Source organism: Periplaneta americana, chromosome 14 (assembly GCF_040183065.1).
Source record: "Periplaneta americana isolate PAMFEO1 chromosome 14, P.americana_PAMFEO1_priV1, whole genome shotgun sequence".
Classification (NCBI taxonomy): Eukaryota; Metazoa; Arthropoda; class Insecta; order Blattodea; family Blattidae; genus Periplaneta; species Periplaneta americana.
In genome coordinates, this window is record NC_091130.1 from 107334199 (window position 1) to 107356889 (window position 22691).

The window sequence follows — 22691 nt, forward strand, 5'->3', positions numbered from 1 at the left end:
GAGCCTTCATATGCGTAACTTTAATTACGTTTACGTGGGACCTACAAAGAAATAGCCTACATGAGTCTTCATATGCGTAACTTTAATTACGTTTACGTGGGACCTACAAAGAAATAGCCTACATGAGTCTTCATATGCGTAACTTTAATTACTTTTACGTGGGACCTACACAGAAATAGCCTACATGAGCCTTTATATGCGTAACTTTAATTACGTTTACGTGGGACCTACACACAAATAGCCTACATGAGTCTTCATATGCGTAACTTTAATTAGGTTTACGTGGGACCTACAAATAAATAGCCTACATGAGCCTTCACATGCGTAACTTTAATTAGGTTTACGTGGGACCTACAAATAAATAGCCTACATGAGCCTTCACATGCGTAACTTTAATTAGGTTTACGTGAGACCTACAAATAAATAGCCTACATGAGCCTTCACATGCGTAACTTTAATTAGGTTTACGTGGGACCTACAAATAAATAGCCTACATGAGCCTTCACATGCGTAACTTTAATTAGGTTTACGTAGGACCTACAAATAAATAGCCTACACGAGCCTTCACATGCGTAACTTTAATTAGGTTTACGTGGGACCTACAAATAAATAGCCTACATGAGCCTTCACATGCGTAACTTTAATTAGGTTTACGTGGGACCTACAAATAAATAGCCTACATGAGCCTTCACATGCGTAACTTTAATTAGGTTTACGTGGGACCTACAAATAAATAGCCTACATGAGCCTTCACATGCGTAACTTTAATTAGGTTTACGTGGGACCTACAAATAAATAGCCTACATGAGCCTTCACATGCGTAACTTTAATTAGGTTTACGTGGGACCTACAAATAAATAGCCTACATGAGCCTTCACATGCGTAACTTTAATTAGGTTTACGTGGGACCTACAAATAAATAGCCTACATGAGCCTTCACATGCGTAACTTCAATTACGTTTACGTGGGACCTACACAGAAATAGCCTACATGAGCCTTCATATGCGTAACTTTAATTACGTTTACGTGGGACCTACACAGAAATAGCCTACATGAGTCTTCATATGCGTAACTTTAATTAGGTTTACGTGGGACCTACAAATAAATATCCTACATGAGCCTTCATATGCGTAACTTCAAATACATTTGCGTACACAGTATCCTGAACGGATATTATAAGAACAATCTCATGAAACCAACATTACTTAATAGTATGCATCTGTCAAGTTGCAGATAAGCCAAACAACACAGCTCCAAGCAGTGCCCTTCCTACACGAAATGTTCCAAGCCACTCCTCTCTTTAACCTTGGCAGTGCAATAATTACATTACACATCGACTGTTTCCTCTGTAGCTGGTAGTTTTTTCTTCAGAAACATTTGATAAAACCGAGTTAACGTAATCAGAAATTTCGAAGAAACAAATTAGCCTATGAGGAAAGAAGAAAATTATAGACTATTGTAACCACACTGAATAAGTTTAGGCCTGTGTGTTTCTATCCAGTTTATTATAAAACGAATTCGATACAGTGTACAAATACTAAATAAGTTACTTTCCTCCATTGTACATTAAGTGGTAGCGTCTCCAGCAGACATGAATTCGATTTTCAGCAAGAAAGTGGAAATTCACCTTCGTTACAAAAGGATTTGTTTACTCTCCATGGTGCTGTGACCTTGAGTCATCCTCACCACATTACCAAGGACACCCGCACTTTTAGTGTCTGTACTTTGTTCAGAAAATATGGAGTGGCTGTGAACAGAGCTGAGCTGTATGCAGCTAGCGCAGTTCACGCTGTGCTAGCGCAGTGGCACTGTTGTTTACTAAGCATGTTGTACACTCGTGGAAAGAAAAAAAGATCGACATTGATATTCGAATAGTCCGCCAGGCCGAACAGTTGCCAAGTAACTTTCACACATTTTTGTGTACTCTCATAACTTTCGTCTCTGCGTTGTGACCATGTGCGAAGCAAGCAATAGAGAACCATACGTCGTAACGTGCGATTAGAAAACCGTCGCTTCACATAGTATACTAAGGATCACGTAAGAGTAAATCTTAAGGGCCGTATTCATAGACATTCTTAGCACGGGTTTTCGGTGGATGATCAGCGAACTAACGTTTTTCGTATTCATAAACCAGTGTCAGCGATATGATATGAATCCTATTTAGCCCGCTCGTAGCCCGGGCTAGCGAAATGTCTATGAATAGCACCCTAAAAGACTAATTTGGTCGTCTCTTCAGTGTTGCCAACTAATACTAGATACCACCAAAAGAGGATAAAATCATACAATGTCATGTACTACAATAATAATAATAATAATAATAATAATAATAATAATAATAATAATAATAATATAAGCTAGTATTAACAATAACGATGTCTTGCTTATTTACCATATCTCATCTTTATGTTGGGGAGATGTTTTCTAAAAGATTCCATAATTTGTGAAAGAGTATATTTTTATTTCTGGACCTCTCGCACATTATGTTAGTAGTTAGTAGATTAGTGTATGATCTAATATTAAAATGCATTTTGTCTGACAACATGAAATTCATTGCTTTGATTGAACAGTTTACGATTCACGAGACCTAACCTAAAAATATATTTTGTTTGATCACGTGAAATGATTAGTACGAATTCCGAAAACGAATGCCACTTTGAAATGGATGCTCTAGAATATTTACTCCATTATTGTAATAAAAGTCTACACACGAAAGAAATTAATTAAAATGTGAAATGGTATGTCTATCGATTACACAAGGGCATGTATCACACGAAATACGTTATTTATATTTACACTTAGCCTACCTGACACCCTAGATCATATATGTAACAGATAACTCCTCCCTACGTTAAAATCGGCAGCACTTTGAAGAGAACAACCACCAGGATCGCCACCCGTCCGCCGTAAACGAACACGAGATGGCAGCACAGTCGCTAATGCAATTCAAATGGGTATAATGACGTGACTCCTTATGTAAAAACTAGATGGCAGCGTAGTAAACCTGACAAAAGTTGTTAACCTCAAAGCCTATAACCCCGACATATCTGTTACATATATGATCTAGGCTGACACATACAATAACTATTATGTATTAATATCAATACTGATATTAATTAATTATTAGTTTGTTCAAATTTCACTAGCTTCCAGTAATGGGCTCAGAAATTTAGAGCAATTTGAATTTTCAGAATTTAAACTACCGACAACATTTGTCACTGCTGCCAACGTAACAGTTACAAAATCACTACCACTTATAGTGTTTCTCAGTACCGAAATTCGAAACGAAGTTGGTAAAAGATAATTCAATCTACAAACTAGAAAATCACCATAATCCACTAGCTTATGTAGTAATGAGGAAAAATGGTTAGGTTTCACCCTTAGGTTATTAAGTAACCTGACCCGGACTATACTAGAGGCGAGTAACACGACACATTACTTTCGAAGTGGACGCCGTCAAACTTAACTACTCATACATGTACAACAGATGTGAATAAAACACTACTCGCTAACGTGCTGAAATAGATGGCACTATTGAAAGTGGACAGTTGCATAATTGTGCAACCTTAAAATATCCAATCCAATCAATACCGTGTTCTGATTGGCTTCACTGGAATTCGAATTCAAACTGTTTAATATGCAGTACCAAATTCGAAATACAACGTGTGAGAATATGAAACTGAAACGAAAGGTTTGTCTACTACTGTTTTAGGGTTAATGTTCTTCAAGGCAGGAGCAATTGCCACTCTGAAAAGGAACTATCTGATCTCAAAATGGCTATCAAAACTTTTATACATCTTGAGTACACAACTTTTAACACTATATCACTTCGGAATATGTACTTATTGCTTTCGCGTGTTAAATATTGTTGACTAGTTTCAGCCTGTTGTGGGCTATCCTCAGAACTGGATGGTCCTGGTTTTCGCGCCTTCTGTTTACGTTTCCTGTGGGGGTGTGTTTATGTTATGTAATGTGGAGTCAAAAAGTGTGTGTGTTCTGAAATTGACATTCTGTTTTTTTTTACTATATCTTTTAGTGCGTAAAAATTCTGTCTTTATCATCATTACCATCGATGTTTGGAATGTTGGAATGTAACAATAACTTGCAATGGAAACCTACTAGATAGAAGGATTGTATCAAATAAATTGTGAAGGTTAAAACTTGTAACATTCTAAATATTGTTTACTTACATTTAAAAATAAATACAGGTACTGTTTACTTACATTTAAAAATGATTACATTGTTATGTAAGAAAGAGTATTAGGTATACTTATTTGTGTCCTGGATTGAATTCTATATAAAATTAGAATAACTGAATCCTGTTCCAGTATCAAATACTGACCCATGTAGAGTTCACTTAACTCTTTCCTATTGTATCGTTTAAGCCGACTTTGTCTCCACCATAATTTTGATTTAGGTTAGGAACTACACAATATGGCATTGAAAATAGATTGTTTATAGTTACAATTTTACATTGTATGCTTTTGACTGTACTTACAAATGGCTTTTAAGGAACCCGCAGGTTCATTGCCACCCTCACATAAGCCCGCCATCGGCTCCTATCCTGAGGAAGATTAGTTATGATGTTAATTTCAATTGTAATAAGGAATATTAAAATTTAAGTAAGTTTATTGTAATAAATGTAAAACTGAAAATGTAATTGTATTAGTATTTATTAATTTGCTTACGGAATAGCGATATATCGATAATGGTTCGGTATGCCGATATATTTTGTGCAATATATATATATATATATATATATATATATATATATATATATATATCGATTATCGAAATTAGGTTTGCAATATATTGCAATATTAATATGTATGTATGTATGCATGCATGCATGCATGCATGTCTGTCTGTCTGTCTGTATGTATGTATGTATTAGCACTACAATTGGGTATACACCCGGTGGTAGTGATATATAATATACAATAATTACAATTACATGAAATAAAATCAAATAAACGTAAATGAAATAAAATAAAATAAAATAAAATAAAATAAAATAAACGTAAATCTATAAATAGTAAATGCAATAAACCTAGGACTATAAATAAAAACTATTCTATAATAACGCCTACGATAAGCAAAAGTAAATCTAACTTATAAGTACTTCTATTTCACCCAACTATTACCAATTTAAGTAATTACATATCACCTTAATTAATTACATATCATCTTAATTAATTACATATCAACTTAATTAATTATATATCAACTCAATTAATTACATGACACAACTTAAATAATTACACTGCACCTCCAATTAAATTTTCAGTCTAATCTTCTCAATCTTTCCTTTAATGTATTGATTTTAAGAGGGCCACTAAGCTGTTCCAGTCTACTATTGTGCGGTTAACAAAAGAAAATTTTGCCCACGTCCGTTTTTTGTTTTCTACATTTACACTTCCTAATATGATCAGCCCTTCCTAAGTATGATGGTGTTGCTAATCTAGCATTGATATCGGTTCATGCTTTGTGTCCCATTTGTGCCTTAAACAATGCGGTGAGTCTGGTTTTTCGTCGCCTTGATTTGAGAAGTTCCCACCCTAAGTCTTTTACTATCTCCTCACCATGTCCCTTCCCCATTTTGACATATTTTGCTGCCTTGCGTTGGACCTTTTCTATTGAATCGATTTGGATTTAAATTACTTCCTCCATCCTTACGTTTGACTGGGCGCCATATTGTACTACCGTTCAATATCTGTCCACAGTTCCTCATTCGCTACAATCGTACTGATCCTCTCAGGCAGGGAGGGATCTGACAAGACCAGTTGCATAGTGCCACCTCTCCCCAGGCGTATAGTACGACATCCCAGTAGCCAGTTTTCGGTCATGACGAGTTTCGTGTTCACTCACACGTTTTCGATGGAGCCGAGATCAACCACAAGGAGCTCAATCCAACACCTTCACCTCATTGCCAGTCAGCCAACGTTGGACTACCCCCCGCCTTTTGGATTGGTGACATCCTGTTGGGAAAAATAACCCCACTGGGTGAAGATACCCGATTTCGCGCAAGGACTTCCACCCCAAGACAGAAATGCGATCAGAGCGTGCATACTCTTTCACGTATTTTGCATTGTATAGTGTCTCTGCGGACTGAAAAAATCGTACCGGCCCATCGTTTTCCGGAGTATACACGAACTCGTCTGAGGAAATTAAAATTACATTTTCCTAGTTTCGATCCCTATTACCTGTTTGCGAAATCGAGCAGATAGAGTCTGTGTCAGAGAGCCGCTTCTACATCCGAGGCCAGTGTCCTTCACATGGTTACTCGGAATTCTCGAACACCAGGAAAAATTACTGATGCGTTTCAGTAGAGTGGAACTGAGGAATGGATTTTCCCGAGCCAGGTTCATTAGCAGCACGACCTGAGCTTGGATTGAAACATTCTACAGTTCCGACACTCCTGGACGAGTAGAAATCCCGGAGGCTCTGTATTGCGCTATCCAACGTCGACTGGTGTGAGCTGGAATTCCATACTGACGAGATGCAGTTGAACTTGAAATATTCCCATTCTCTACCAAAGCAATCACCTACTCACGAGCTGCCTTTAGTGAGGTATGGTTTGTAATAAATCGCGAAATAAATCAGCGTCTATGCTATAATCGAAATAAATCAGCGTCTTTGCTATAATCAAACAGCTGATTGCTAACAACAAATACAGTCAAATTTCCATATAACGATTATCGTTGTAACGATAAACCCCTCTATTGCGATTAAAAATATAGTTCCCGGTATAAAATGTATTCCTTCAGTGTAAAAATGCTACCGATATAACGCTATCTTCTATTGCGATATACGTATCTCTAATGAACGATACACTTTAATCGTTCCCAGTGTAGTATTTTCTCTCTCTACTACGATAAAGTCCGGTAAAATGAAATGTTTGTCGCTGAGCGATGCAATATTAGTGATGTTTCAGAAAAGTATTTAGTATCTTTGGATTTAATAAGGTCTTTGTGTGTGTCAATTTCCAAGACAGCTCTGACACAAACCGACATAATTGATTTCTTTCAGTGGGACAGTACAATGGGCAGCATATTAAGAGGGTTTCATTGATAATTTTCACAATTTGTACCATAATATACACACCAAATAAGCGAAACAGAAAGCCTCTTACCAATTTAAGTCTTATTTTTAAAACCCTTCTTATAACAATACATCTCTTTATAACAATATTTTTCTTTGTTCCCCTAAACATCGTTATAGAGATATTTGACTGTACATCATAAAAGAACGGGTCGCTCAGAAGCACACCGATGCAGCATCAGTCAAACAGTTGTTATAGACTTAACTCGCCATAGTAGTAAGAAAAAAATATGGGAAAAATATTACGACAGCGACAGCGGAATAACATTAATAGCTTATTACGTGAAACTAAACATAAAGTTATAAACAAATACATCATGCAGTGCGTGGGACTCAAACACGCCATGGCAACTTTTGTTTCGTAGTCAACTCAAAAGTTACTACACACTTCGACTACAAGCCTTTGCCAATGTCCTTTTCACATGTATGCGCGGTGAATATCGTGGGCACCTGGAAATTTATTTATTGCTCTATTCATGTGCTTGAACGTTTCGTGAATTAGTCTTCATCAGTCATGTGAACTGATGCCCATAGGCGCAAGCGCATGCTTTAGAGCTCAGGAGAGCCTGAGCGCTTTACAGCGGAAAGGAAAGGGACAGACGACAGAGGTGGTATATGCCGCTTGGTCGAGGTATATAGTATATGCCAGCCGTGGCGAGAATGTGACTCGCGAGACATTGTGGCTCGCAGTGATAGCTGTGCATTTCGCTTGCTTCTAACCTCCGCCAACCTCCACCCTCTCACTCACTGGAGTCAAACGCCGTTCCATTTGTATTTGTCTCTGACCTGCGAGTGGCATATGTCTCTCTCGAAACCATGTACGAAAGTTCCAAATAGGATGGGAGGACGCATTTTTTTGCTGTTAATATGATGAGAATATTAAATGTATGATTTATTCACAAGTATTACGAGGAAAACGGTTGTATAACATAAAACGGCATTATACTACATGTTACTGATGAAACATTAAAAGGTTAAGTGTTATTGTTGTTATCATCATCATCATCATCATCATCATCATCATCTCTGTAAGTCGATTCTTTTACAGCAGATGTACGAATAATGCGGTTAGCTCTTCAAATTGAACTCACTGATTTACTATGTGATGTCAAATGAAAGCTAGATGTAAGGACTTGACAAATGTTGAACTTTCAAATCTTTGCCAAAAAATAAATATCCGAAGCTTCGTTCTTTCGCTTGCTCTGTTGAAGCCATGTTCGCTACAACTTACGTTTGTGAAAAATTATTTTCAATAATTAAAATAGTAAAAACCAAATTTAGATCACAGCTGACAGAAAAATACCTTCATGATCAACTACGATTGGCAGTAAGTGGCATAATTCCTGATTTTGAAACTTTGTCACAGAGACATTCTGAAGATAGTTAATTTTAGGTTGTGATATTGTTCATTTATTGTTCATTTCTTTCTTCGTTACACGTACTAAACATTAGTTTGCAGCTTTGCACTGTATAAAATTATATTTAAGTGCTTGACGTAAGGAAAATGAAAATCCGTTAATAAGTCAGACAGTTGCTTCACTTCCTCTTCGGGTGTCCGCCTCCCTCCATAGGTGCTATGCACGTTGCAGGTTACACAGTGGTTCGGCGCACGATTACATTTTCGTCACAGCTGGTATATACTATAGGGATGGCCAGCACTAATTCAATGGATAAAGGGAAGAGAACTTATTAAAACTGTATCCATGTTAATTTTTATATTTGTCTGTGAATTATAAGTGCATTATAGGAATGTAAGTTTTAATAATTTTAATCTCATTTTTTTCAAGTTTGCTTTTTATTCAAAGGAAATATTTTCTCAACTTTTTTTTTACAGAAAAGTGAAATTTTCAGCAACTAGTCAGAAAACTGACTAAGGCGAACCATTATTTTTATCTTTAATTTTGTTCATACCAATTTTTAAAAAGTCCTCCTTTTTCAGCGATGTCCTCTTATTTTAGATTCCATGTCCTCCTATAGAGTTTCTTCTCATGATAACCCTAATTTCATGAAGTTCTAAATCTCTCTTTTTAGCACCTAGAAATAAAAGAGCAATGGTTCACCGAGACTGACAGAAGCCAATACTAAAAACACTGTTTTGCCACCACAATGACAGGCAATTCAGTTGCAGTTTAAACCTCTAATTATTATCGTAACGGGATAGTACAGCGATAATGGAGCAGTGAAGGGGTGCTTGGCGAAAACAACGTGAATGAAAGAAAATGAACTTTTTCTTTCATACTTTTGTAACTCCATAATGTGAATTAAAACAGAGAAGTAACGAAGTAACGCTTCTTCCCGACTTCACGCAATCATTATCTTCTCATTTGGCGTCACATATTGACGGATTGCTAATGAGTCTTGCATGTAACGTTGCCAGTTACGCACATCTAACCGGCAAGAATGAACAACCAACTTCGTGTTGCGTAACACAGGTGTGCGAGTGTTAAATCACGTAACAGACAACGCAGCCAATTACATATCTCGATTCCTTTAGCATTACTTTTTGCAGCCGCCCCTCCACCTCCTGTAGTTGGCTAGGTTCCTGTAGTTGCAGAGCTCGCGGAGTGCAGGCTACAGCCTTGCCAGTGTTTGTTATTGCTATGGAACTGCTTGGAGGTCAGCTTCTAAATTCAGTCACATGACGCTTTTTTTAAACAGCGAGAAGGAGAAGAGTATCTGAGGCCAGATCTGTTCTCCTGTCCAGGATTCTTCCGCAATTTCAGAAGTTAAAAGCAGTAACTCACATTTTTTAGCATTACAGACCGATCGCTTCATACTTGATAAGCCTGTAACATAGCACTCATAACAGGGCACTCAGATGATGGGTTCTCACCAAAATGGAGCCAGAACACGATCCCACATAGGCTACATTCAGCGACATTTTCAGCGTAAAGCACATACTATATCCATTTTCCCATTTTACAATTGAACTGTGAATTGGAGACAACCCACATTTCCATTTGAGTAAATTTTTAAGAAGGCACAAAAGACTGATTATCTTCAATAAAGTTGGATATTTTGAAGTGACTATTTTTTATTAAACCATACATAATATTAAGTTCTAGTGTTTAAATTCCATGTATTGTGGGTCCCTATCACCACGGCATGGCGCGTCCTCAGGTTGGAGACGGTCTCCAGATATGGAAGGTAGCTGCGAATATATTGAATAAGCAGTCGTGGACAGCCGATAAGGGGTCGTCCTCCAGCTTTGGGGTTGGGCGAAAGGCTAACAACCCATCACCGTAAAAAAAACAGCTTGTTACGAAACAAAACAAAAAGCCTCGGAATGGGACTGATTCTCCGGCACGACAATAAGGTTCTTAGGAAAACATTTGGGGCTAAGAGGGATGAAGTTACAGGACAACGGAGGAAGTTACACAACGCAGAATTGCACGCATTGTATTCTTCACCCGACATAATTAGGAACATTAAATCCAGACGTTTAGATGGGCAGGGCAAGTAGCACGTATGGGCGAATCCAGAAATGCATATAGAGTGTTAGTTGGGAGACCGGAGGGAATAAGACCTTTGGGGAGACCGAGACGTAGATGGGAGGATAATATTAAAATGGATTTGAGGGAGGTGGGATATGATGGTAGGGACTGGATTAATCATGCTTAGGATAGAGACCGATGGCGGCAATGAACCTCCGGGTTTCTTAAAAGCCGTAAGTAAGTAAGTAAATAAGTGTTTAAAATAGTTAACTTTAATTTTTTTTCTTTAGTATTTTCTGGGAAAAATTTGAACTGCCGGACATGTGGGGTTTTTGCAGTTCACGACTAATAGCAACAATTTATTCCTGTAAAAGAACGTTTCGGTAAAAAAGATGGAGATGGACAATTTTCTTTATCTCATAAAGAACATTAAATATATATTTAAGCCAAGAAACTGAAAAAAGTACACAAATATACAAAATGTAAAATTATGTGAATAGCATATTTAATTAATTCTTAAAAATGTCTTTAAAAAAAATCTAAAAATTCCACAAGCTCTTGATTTGTGGTGTTCCTGCAATTTCGCTGTAACTTATTGACTCTGTGAAATGTACATTGAGCACTAGACGGGTCTATATATTTGTGTTAGAACCATATGAAAAACTTAATTTGAGAAAAAATGCCTTGTGGAGTTTATAATTCACTATTCCACTACTCTTCTGCACCGTTTTATCTTCTCATCGTCTTTGGACGTCAACGAGAACACATTAAAATGACTGTGATTTTGTGCTGTCATTTTCATTCTACCATTTTTCATCATCACCATTTCACCAACATATTCCTTTGATTAGGCTTTGTCGATTAAAAGGTATGTTAAATAAAGAACTACAATTACATTATTTCTATCTTATCGTTCGTGAATAATTAGCCTCTGAACTTGAAATAATTAACTTCCGCAATTCAGTGTAGGTGTATCATACTAATCTGAAGTGGTTTATTCGTTCGTATCTTCAGAAAAATTCGATACATTACAGTAAAAGCGAGTGCGAGAGATTACAGTCCAATCGGATATTTAGACTTCTAATTCTTCCTACACACTCTACGCAATAATAATAATAATAATAATAATAATAATAATAATAATAATAATAATAATAATAATCTTTGGGGCTACAGCCCTTGAAGGGCCCAGATCGATCAGCCGGCTGCTGGCCTCACGTTCACATACCGAAGCAGAGGTGGACGATCATCCAACCAGAATGGAGGTATCGCGTGGTTAGCGCGATGATCCACCAGCCGTTATCGCTGGCTTTCGTAACCGGATTTCGCAACCTTTCGTAGCTCCCCAAGTGCATCACGATGCTGGGTGAGGACCGGTCCCATACACTGGTCGAAATTTCATGAGAAAATTTCTTCCTTCATGAGGACTCGAATCAGCGAATCCTAGGCAAGATGCCTTTGACCACGACGCCACGGCGCGGGAGTACGCAACATTACATTTTAAATTCGTATCAAAATTTTACCATTGTTACGTTATCCTTTGTGCGTCACATTCGTGATAGACGAGATTGTAATAAACACGCCTCATACAGTCTTATCAACGCTATTTAAGAAATGTCACATAACCTTCTCATTAGGCATATGTTCTATCCATTTTTAAAAATCATTCATGCTTCGAATGATATTGCAACTTATATTTTATTTGCTTCAATCAATACTAAAAACATACGTAAATGAAATCATTTAATATGTACTCATGCTGAAAGATTAATTTTCATCCTATAGTTTACACAAAAAAATGCATTCTCTGTAATCCCAAAACTAAGGGAGCTGATTCAGTTTATAAACTGAGCGGTTCAGATAGATATGTGAAATGAATTTCCCCTGCCACATATTTACATAAAATACCTACATTAATGTTGTAGTAACTATTTTTCCCTCTTTCACTTCACGAATTAGGCTACAGCTTGTTCCAGCTTTGCTAATTTCATATTCTGCAGGGTTTTCCTGGATCATAACCTTCTTTGAACTTACAAAGTAGGCCTACTATTTGCTTTGGGATGCGTTTATTAGATTTTTTGACGAATTTAAACATTTTTTATTGTTGTTTAGTTTCTGTATTCTTATATTTTTAATATCAACATGAAAAAATTGCATAAATGTTTAAATATACCAGACTTTCCCTTCATTTCTACTTGAATAATAGGTTAAGACATAAGATGTGAGAAGTGCCTGGATACACTTACGAAACGTGAAGGCTCGGTCAATAGGTTGAGAGTGACTTTTTAAGGTTACGATTTGGGTACATCTTGTGGGTTCGGTAAAGGAATGCAGCTGATATCCTCAAATTTATAGGGACAGGTTGTATGCAAGAGAAAAGAATATTCAGTGAACGGAGGAAGAGGAGAAAGTGTCTGTAGTCTTTCTCGATTGTGACTTCATGAAATTGGCTTGGTGATGCTGTGCTTTTTTCCTATAGAGAAGTGGTGACATTTACGTAGCGAAGGGATGCAACAAAAACGCCTGTCCTAACTTGAACTGTCATTAGGTCAACAACAATGTAATATCATTTTATTATACGAAATATATCATATCATATCATATCATATCATATCATATCATATCATATCATATCATATCATATCATATCATATCATATCATATCACATCACATCATATAATATCATATCATATCATATCATATCATATCATATCATATCATATATCATATCATATATCATATCATATCAATGACCCTTTAATGATAGACCTTAAAGAATATGAAGGTGATTTATATTCGTATGCTGATGACACTGTTTTATTTTTTAGTGGAAAAACTTGGATTGATGCTTATTATAATGCAAAATTAATTTAAAAAGGTTCGATTTAAATTCATTTGTAATTAATAAAGATAAAACAATAGCGATCCCATTTTATTTAAATAACGAAGGTAATAAACCAATTTAATCTACACTAAAAATTAAGATGCCTAATTCTGATTGTTCCTATAAAAATTGCAATTGTTCAGTTATTAATTAAGTTAATGAGGTTAAATACTTAGGTATAATTATTGATAATCATTTAAAATGGAATAATCATATTCATTATATTTGTAATAAATTACGTAAAACATTATATTACTTTGTTGTTCTAAGAAATATTTTGTCAATTAACTGTTTATGTATAATTTATTTAGCATTATTTCAAGCTATATTTATGTATGGTATTATAGGTTGGGGTGGAACTTATAAATCCAACCTTTATCCGTTAATTTTACTACTGAAAAAAGTATTAAAAATTTGTTTAAAAAGCAGAAAGATTATCCAACTGAATTGTTGTTTAAACATTTCAAAGTTTTCAACATTAAACAAATGTATTATTTTATTTTATTAAAATATTTTCATAGAAATCTTAATAACTTTGAAAGGTGTATATATATATATATATATATATATATATATATATATATATATATATAAATATAGAACTAAAAATATGAATTCTCTGCGTTTGTCTGAACCCAAATGTAAAACCAATGCAGCTTTTTATCATAGCATGAGTCAAGGTCCCAGATATTAAACAAATTTTATTCCAGTATTATTTTAAACACGAATCCTCTCCAAATTAATAAAAAAAATTGTATTGGATTTATAGTTTGGGTTTAAACATATTAAACACTTTTTAATCTGTATTCACTCTCAATTTTAATTTTATTTTTGTCTGTATTGGAATTCCCTCCTGAGCAAGAGTCTTACTCATTCAGGAGTGGGCTAGTTTATCTTTCATTGTATTAACTTGTATTCATTTCAAACTTACTAGCAATAAAATAAATAAATAAATATCATATACCATATCATATCTTATATCACATCATGTATCATACGCAATGAAAGACACCATCACATAAAGAAGTAAAATTGCAGCCGCTCTCTCCGATAAGAATTACGAAGTTTTTGAAGAAGTGCATTGCCTTGCTATTGACGGCAGCACACGGAGCACCGATATAATTGTCATTGAAAAGATGAGAGGCTTCATCATAGACCTGATGTTGAGATTTGAAATAGCTGCTGACTTCTAGAGAAAAACTATATGAACCAACGATACCATACTTCCAACAAAAATATAACACTGACAATTTCTCTGTCATTGGGTTGGCGACTGGCAGCCGTGGCACGATTCCAAGAGATTTTTTAAATTTCAGTAACAATTTCGCCATTCCGAGGCAAATATATTTAGATGTAGCCCTTGTTACTTTGAAAGGTTCTATAGAAATATTAAACAACCATTTATACAGTATGAAATAAAGACCAAAATATATAAGACCCATTATCATAATTTTTCTCATACTATCATGCATTACTAAATTTAACCTTTGTTACTGTTACAATCATTGTATCAAGAAATTTAAATTTTGTATAGTATTCTTTGTCATTTAGGCAGTCTGCTAAGGCAGAAAGAACGTTCAATTATTATAAGTAAATAAAAAACAAGATTAATAAAGTTATGTGTATGTTTATATGTATGAAACATAATATGTATATTTACGAATATATGTTTATGAATTTATATTGTGTAAGCAAGTTATGTTTGTGGTTACCTTATATTAACTGAATATGTATTGAAAATTTCATTTCTCAGAACATTTTTTAACAATCAAATTTATGAAACTGAGAAGAATGGGCAGAAAATCATTAACGTATGATTACCAACAGATCCGGTGAAGGAACTGAAATTGTCAAATAAAAATCAGAAGTCTTCATTCCTTTCACTTGTTTATACGCTCGATTTCTCTGAAATTGAGAACGAACGAGAAGGAGACGGTTGAAGAGAGTCTGAAGGGACGTGAGATTTCTCATTTAGCCTACTTCTAGAGGTGTTTTATTATTTCCGTCTCTCCTGGTTTAAACTACAGGACAAACAAGGACACGTGTCGCTACACCAACTAGCCCCAGCAGTGCACGTGACGCAGTTGAAGTAGTGAATCTCGTAGAAAAAAATTAGCATAGCAAACTGGGAATTCTACACGATATAAGATTTCTACATATCGTGACACAAAAACACTGTAGTTATGTGTTTCACAATCATATGTTTCTCAGAGACAACGAAGGCTATTCAAGATATTATTATTACAAATTAAGAAGTGAATAAAAGTCAAGAGGGTGGAAGAGGAAATGGGAAAAATAAATACCGGTGAAGAAAATAAAGGGCAATTAAATGAGATATTCAACCATTCATAGTTTTCTGCCCAAGCGCAGGTCTTCCATTGTTAGCGTTTGAGCCACAGACGCGGCTAAAAAACACCGCCATACTCATAAAGCCTGGTCCACAATAAACCGAGATCGGAAACGACGAGAACGAGAACGGAAATATTGTTAAAATAAATGTATTTAAATGTGAGCATTAAAATTAACTTTCACGTTCACGTTCCCGTTCCCGGGCTTCGGCAAGCTTCTCGTTAACTGTGAATGCTCACATTTAAATAATTTATTTTAACAATATTTCCGTTCTCATTGTCGTTTCCGTTCCCGGTTTATTGTGGACCAGCCTTAGCTAGGGCTAGGATTCTTAAGTAAATAAATATTTTATTTGCACTGTAATAGAAACTTGTAATTGTGTTTGAAGTTTCGAACAAGGTTACCTGAACATATATTTTAAATTTTATTTCACATAAAAACACATATTTTGAATTTTTTAAATGTAAATACATATTTTCAAATATTCACATAAAGACACATAAAAATTACGTTTCATCAAGTAGTTATCGACAAAACTCCCATTTCAAATTAATCATCGCCCGAATGTTCAGTGCAGTTGCTTAGACGTGACAACTGGCAACTTTTCTCGGAATTTACTACCTGTGAAACAGCAGTCTGCTCTCTCACCACAAGCGATAAGAGCTGTCACCACTAAAAGTTGTATTGTAACTAACACACATAAACATTGATGTGTCATTTAGTAGTGCCTTGTAATTTATCATAACGCTGATTCAGGAATGAATTTATAATTTAATAAACATCAGCTGCTTCTGTTTTCGTTTCAAATCATAAACATGTCTCTACAGAGAGAGTGCATGTTCTTTCTCAATGGCCTGGGCGCTCTTTTTCCCAGCACAAGGCAGTTTCCGCGATAATCGTTAGTCATTTGTGATGGACAACTTGAGGATGAATCTCATTGTGTACTGTAATTATTTAGTAATTGGCGAGACAGCATAATTTATACTAGAGTACTGCATATTGTTTACATTCACATAAGATTACTGAAACATAATTAAATATTTTTCCCTTCTTTGTCACGCATTTTCCCGATTTTTAGCACATGAAAAATAAATATTCTCCTGATTTTTAGCACCTAAAAATCCGAGCCCTACTCATAACATTTAGCGAGTTATTCGCAACAACTTTCGCACAAAACATTTTCTTACGAAATTAATAGGCCCATGCCCCCCAAGTGCCTTCATGGCATGTTACGGGGATACCTTTACCTTTACCTTTTTATAAAAGTTAGAAATGATAATATTCTATACCGAATTAACATTTCGTACATTTACAACAAATCAGTGCAGAACAAATTAAATTATCTTGATGATTGGTTGGTGACACTTTACTTGGGATAAGGAAATCAGACGAGTTAAATAACATACTAGTAGAGTCAGAAAGTACCGGAACTTCGGGTGGCAGCGCCATGCTCTATAGGCAACTTCTCTGCCTTGTCCGTGTGGTATGTGACCTACTCTCCAGGCGTATAGACTCAGTGTGAACATGACGTAGATACTTGTTGCAGATGGTGTATAACCATTTACACAACACAGTAAACCTTCAGTAAGGACTTTCAGTAGGGATTTGACCTTTGGGAATAAGTGAAAATCTCCTGGAGCAAGATCTCGATAATATAGTGACTGTGGAAGGACAGGTATTTTGTATTTTGCGAGGAATTCGCTCACCAGAGCGACCGATGTGCTGGGACATTGTCATGATGGAAAACCCACAAGTTGGTTCTTCTTTGTCGAATTGCATCACGAAGGCGCCGAAGAATTACAACATACACCTCCTTACTGACAGTTCGACTCTCAGGAATAAACTCGAAATGTACGAGACCCTGCATATCAAAGAAACTTCGAGCATTACTTTCCCCTTTGATCGGTCGACACGGAATCTCTTTTTCCGTGGAGAGCCGGGAGATTTCCACGTTGAAGACTGTCGCTTTGGCTGCGGTTCGTAAAGGAAACACCATGTCTCGTCACCTGTGATCACTCTGTGCAAGAGAGTTGGATCCTGGTCCACGCTGTTGAACAGATCTCCACTAACCAGTTGCATCTCTTCCCGCTGTTCATCTGCTAGGCTTCTTGGAACAACGTGCTCACACACACGTTGCATTTTCAAATCATTGTGGAGAATGGACTGCACAGATCCATAAGAAATGCCTAACAAAATAGCCACATCATCTATTGACTGCGGTCTAGTCCGATTTTTTATGCAACTCGAGTTATCATTTCTTCCGTTCTTGCCGATCTGGGTCTTCCTGAATGTGGATCATCATCCGTTGAAAGACGGCCACTTGTGAAGCGCTTGTGTCACTCATATACTCGGGTCCGAGACATTGCTTCTTCTCCATACGCTTGGAGCATGAGTGTCAAAGTCTCATTAAATGTTTTACAGAGTTTAACACACAATTTAATGTTACCTCTCTGCTCTTTCAAGTTCATTTTACCACATATACCTACGTCTTTACTAAACGAAGCGGAAAGCTCAACTGTATTACTTGTCTTCACTAAACGAAGCTGAGAGCTGCACTGCAATTCGACTAGTTTCCGGCTACGTTAATCTTTCCTATTCTCATGCACAGCCGCGCGGAGTCTATACGCCTGCAGAGTAGGTCACATACCACACGGACAAGACAGAGAAGTTGCCTATAGGGCATGGCGTTGCCAACCGAAATTCCGGTACTTTCTGACTGTACTAGTGTGTGTGTGTGTGTGTGTGTGTATAAAACACACACACACACACACCGTATTTACTCAAATGCGAATTCCAGTTTTTCAAGGTTTAAAAGTGGCTAGTGTAAAGCGCAGCTCCAAGCTGGTGCGAAATTTAATTTTACTTTACCGATCTATCTACACTTGCTTTGAAACATTACGAACTACTGCCACGTCATTAGCTTTACCGATACATTTACTTGTGTCACAAGTCAGTCACAAGGAGCCTATTTTTCTTCCTCTCTTATATGAATTTCAAAACCTATACCTCGCGATGCCTTCTAGGGCAGTGAACTTCTTCCTCGTCACTTAGGAAGTTTAGAAGCAAATATCGCCATTCTGTATTGGCGTCATACGCGAATGTTGCTCTCTGCTACACCGAATTCGCTTGCAGCCCATCTGTTTCCATGGTTTTCAGTATGAAATATAACCCCTTTTTTAAGCTTGCTACATACGACACCCTTCGCTTTTTGCCTTCCATCTCATAATCAAGTACAACTCACTTTGGGGTTTTCACCGATATTAACAACAATGCTTACAAAAATACGGAAGGGTACGAAGTGTGGAACGTTGAGAAACGACGAGCAACGGGGTAACCTGAACAGAGGTGAAGCACACGCAGGACATAACCAGAACGATTACCAGAATTTTCGAGTTAGCATACGAATCTAGTGCGCCATCGATTCTAATAAGTACCCCGATTTTGGAGACTAAATTCAGCTGAAAAAGTGCGCATTGAATTCAAGTAAATAAGGTATATATACACACATATTATAGGGATAATTAGCTACAAAATACAGATTAAATTAGCATATCGAGATAAATCGGATCACATTTTAAACACAGCATCATAAGGCAATAAGGAAGAGGTATATTTAGTAGCCCCAAAAAAAGCTGGGGACACATGGCATGTACTCACCTTCTTCTTACGAGGCAGTTCGTCATAGTCATCAATGACGATACCCTCATCGGTGGTGACCTGGGACCAAAAGGTGGAAGTGGAGCCGCCCTCGCTTAAAGGAGGGGACGGCGTCGAACTCCGCCAAGAGCAGGCGTCGCTGCTGGGGCTGGGCGACAGGTGCTCGCCCCAAGACAACCCTGCAAAGGACAAAGCAGAACAGTTCAGTTCCACTGCACCATTATACCTACCTCTAGAGTATCAAAAACTGTCAACCCAGTTCCGGTCCTTTTCAAAAGTTTTAATAATTCCATACAATTCAGCACAATCTTAGAAACTACGCTGGGATTTTTTCCTCTCAATTCCAACATCAAAGATATTTAAAGTCTCGTATCTCCAAGTAGTGTAGGCAGGGAAATTACCGAATGTCTAAATCCTTGTGTTATTTGAGAACAAGATTCTTCTAAGTGTCCCACATCTACGACACAAGACCTATGTCCTTCCTACTTCTACAAAGAATGACAAATATTTTCATCGCCTCAGCCAGATTTTAACAAGATTTTCTCAGTTTTAAGTTGTCCGGGAATGTGAATTATATTTTGCGTATTTGCCGCAAGCTGGAATACCTGGAGATCAGATCACTCAAGGCTTCTCTTACACATACTGTAATAAATCTATGACGTGGAGTGCCCTCCAAAAGGGTACATACATTTAAAAATCCAATGTTTCGAAAGGATTCGAGATTGTACTTAAATAAAGAGAACGATATGATGAAGAATCGATAGAAGGGAGAAAAATTCTCTCCAGCACAGGGGCTCGAACCCGGGTTTCCAGCTTTACGTGCTGGCGCCGGAGTCCCGGTGCCGGAGAGAATTTTTCTCCGTTTTGATTTTTGACCATATGGAAACGCAGAATTACTGCACTGAAACTCCATATATACTTCGGTACATCAAAGTAATATAAAGAGAACGATAACTCCTCGATCGCCGAGAACAACATCTGCAAGTGATGTGAAATACATATAAAGAGAAATATATTCCGTTCGTATAGGAACTAAATTAAAGAGTGACCATATAATACTCCAGGTCGATTAATTAAAAATCTAATTTGGTTTAGGCGACCTGGAGTTGCATCAGCTTTTACACCGAGGCTTGTGTGATTCCAAATACGTTCAGTCAATTTTTTAAAAAAGAATTGCACTAGTATTTTTAATCCACCGGTCTACGAAATGAGTTAGTTTTCAAGGACATGCACAATGACACAAACTTTTAGACAAGAATTAGCGTTGTTTTGAAAGAAACGAAGCTTAAAATATTATGACAGATGGCTCAAACTGTAAATTAAATCACATGCGTCTAATCCAAAAGCACACGTCTTGATACTTGAATAGATGCTTAATAATTTCAAAAGATATTAGTGTTGGTATGTGATAATACAAAACATTTTCCATACACTCTCCATAAATACTTATGGGTAAAGGAGGCAGATAACTCATGCTTTCTTGTCTTTCACTAGAAACAGACGAGTGATTAGCATCAGTCTCTGGCCATTTCATAACCAAAAAAGAATATCGATACTGAAAACTGGAGATTAATCTCTCTTCTGAAAGGACTTAGCATATGTCACTGTCATGTTAATCAATTTAAAAACTGTTGGAAACGAAGTAGCGGCACACAAGACAACATGGAGAGAGAAAATTATAGATTTTGTGAGCATAAAAATAAACTTGAAGAGATTCTATTTCATTTTGTTTATAATGTGCATTGGTATCTTAAGGAAAGAAGCCAAAGTCATCGCAGAGGAAAATGGAAGGACAAACTATTGGAAGAAATTGGATGATATGAATAAAACAAGGTAACACTCTCGAGCGTAGTCTGGTTAAACAGCATGAGTGCACACTTGCCGATGAGTCTCCACTTAGATTTCGTATGATTAAAAAAACTGACTTGGGAGAATGATCACTCGTATAGCGACCAGTCTTCACTCACAAGCAAACATTCTCATGGGGTAGGATAGATAAAAAAGTTATTTTTTTTCCACCATGTTAATGTCAAAACAAGTTCTTACACCAATTTCGGCCACTCGAGCGCAATTACGAGGACCGTAAAAAAATAAGTTTCTTTGTGGCCATTTACAGAAAGAAAACACAATCTTATTGAAAAAATATTGGAACAGATACAACTCTTGAGCTATTTTTCAACACATTCCCCACCAGAATTGAGACATTTGTCATACCAAGGGATCGACAGACGGCTGTCACACTGGCAGACTTCTACGACAGAGATACAAAAGTTGATCCCACGGTACGACAAATGTCTAAATTACGGTGGGGAATATGTTGAAAAATAGCGCAAGAATTGTTGTACCTGTTCCAATAAATCTTTCCACGAAATTGTGTTTTTTTTTTCTGCAAAAGGCCTCAGGGAGATTGATTTTTTATGGCCCTAGTAATTGAGCTCGAGTAGCCAAAACTTGTATAAGCACTTGTTTTGACATTATTAACATGGTGGAAGAGAAAAAATAACTTTTTTTTATCAGACCTCATGAGAATGTTTGCTTATCAGTTTCTCAGCTGTATCGCAGTTGCAGATAAGTTCCATGTATTTATGCTTAATCGAGAAGTCCACAAGATTATAACGATATTAAAATGTGTTTTGGATACCACATACCGGTGCTTTACCTGGCTGAAGCATCTTTCAATTATAACACGCTCGTTTTCTATACACATATTATAATAATATGTTCTCTGTTCAGGATCGTAGGATTTTGAAAATATGTAATCAGCTATGAGCAAATCTACACCTACAGCCAACATCGCAGAGTACGACTGCATTTTCTTGAGTCATGATTTTGTAAATAGCAGTATTTCTCCATAGGCCTATTCGAGATTCATGAACGGAGTCTGACCATTACACATCGACATTGGCATATCCTTCTCTTGCATATTATATGGCCTGTACATTTATGTTTGTAACGCCTTTTTAGTTGACGTATTCATCCCCATGAATGTGGCATTTTATAATTTGTACATGGGCACAGTCCACAGCTCCAATAACACAAAGAAAAACTAAGGTACCTTTCTTGCCATAGTGCCTGCTCATATTTTTATAATTGATTTATTTTAAGACGCTTTATCTACTATTATGGTTATCTAGTGTCTGAATGAAATGGAGGTGATAATGCCAGCTAAATGAGTCCAGTGCCGAAAGTTACTCAGCATTTGCTCTTAATGGGCTGAGGGAAAACCTCGGAAAAAATCTTAACCAAGTAACTTGCCTAAAGCAATGAT

General features: G+C 36.6%; 1 protein-coding gene across 2 annotated transcripts in view; it reads right to left on the reverse strand.

The window, feature by feature from the left end:
• Glut4EF (Glucose transporter 4 enhancer factor) overlaps window positions 1-22691 on the reverse strand; it is a 293098-nt gene that overhangs the window by 110715 nt on the left and 159692 nt on the right. For both annotated transcript variants that reach the window (XM_069845865.1, XM_069845864.1), the window contains one exon: window positions 19424-19602. In XM_069845865.1, the coding sequence (XP_069701966.1) occupies window positions 19424-19602 (179 nt within the window). The remainder of the gene's footprint in view (window positions 1-19423; window positions 19603-22691) is intronic.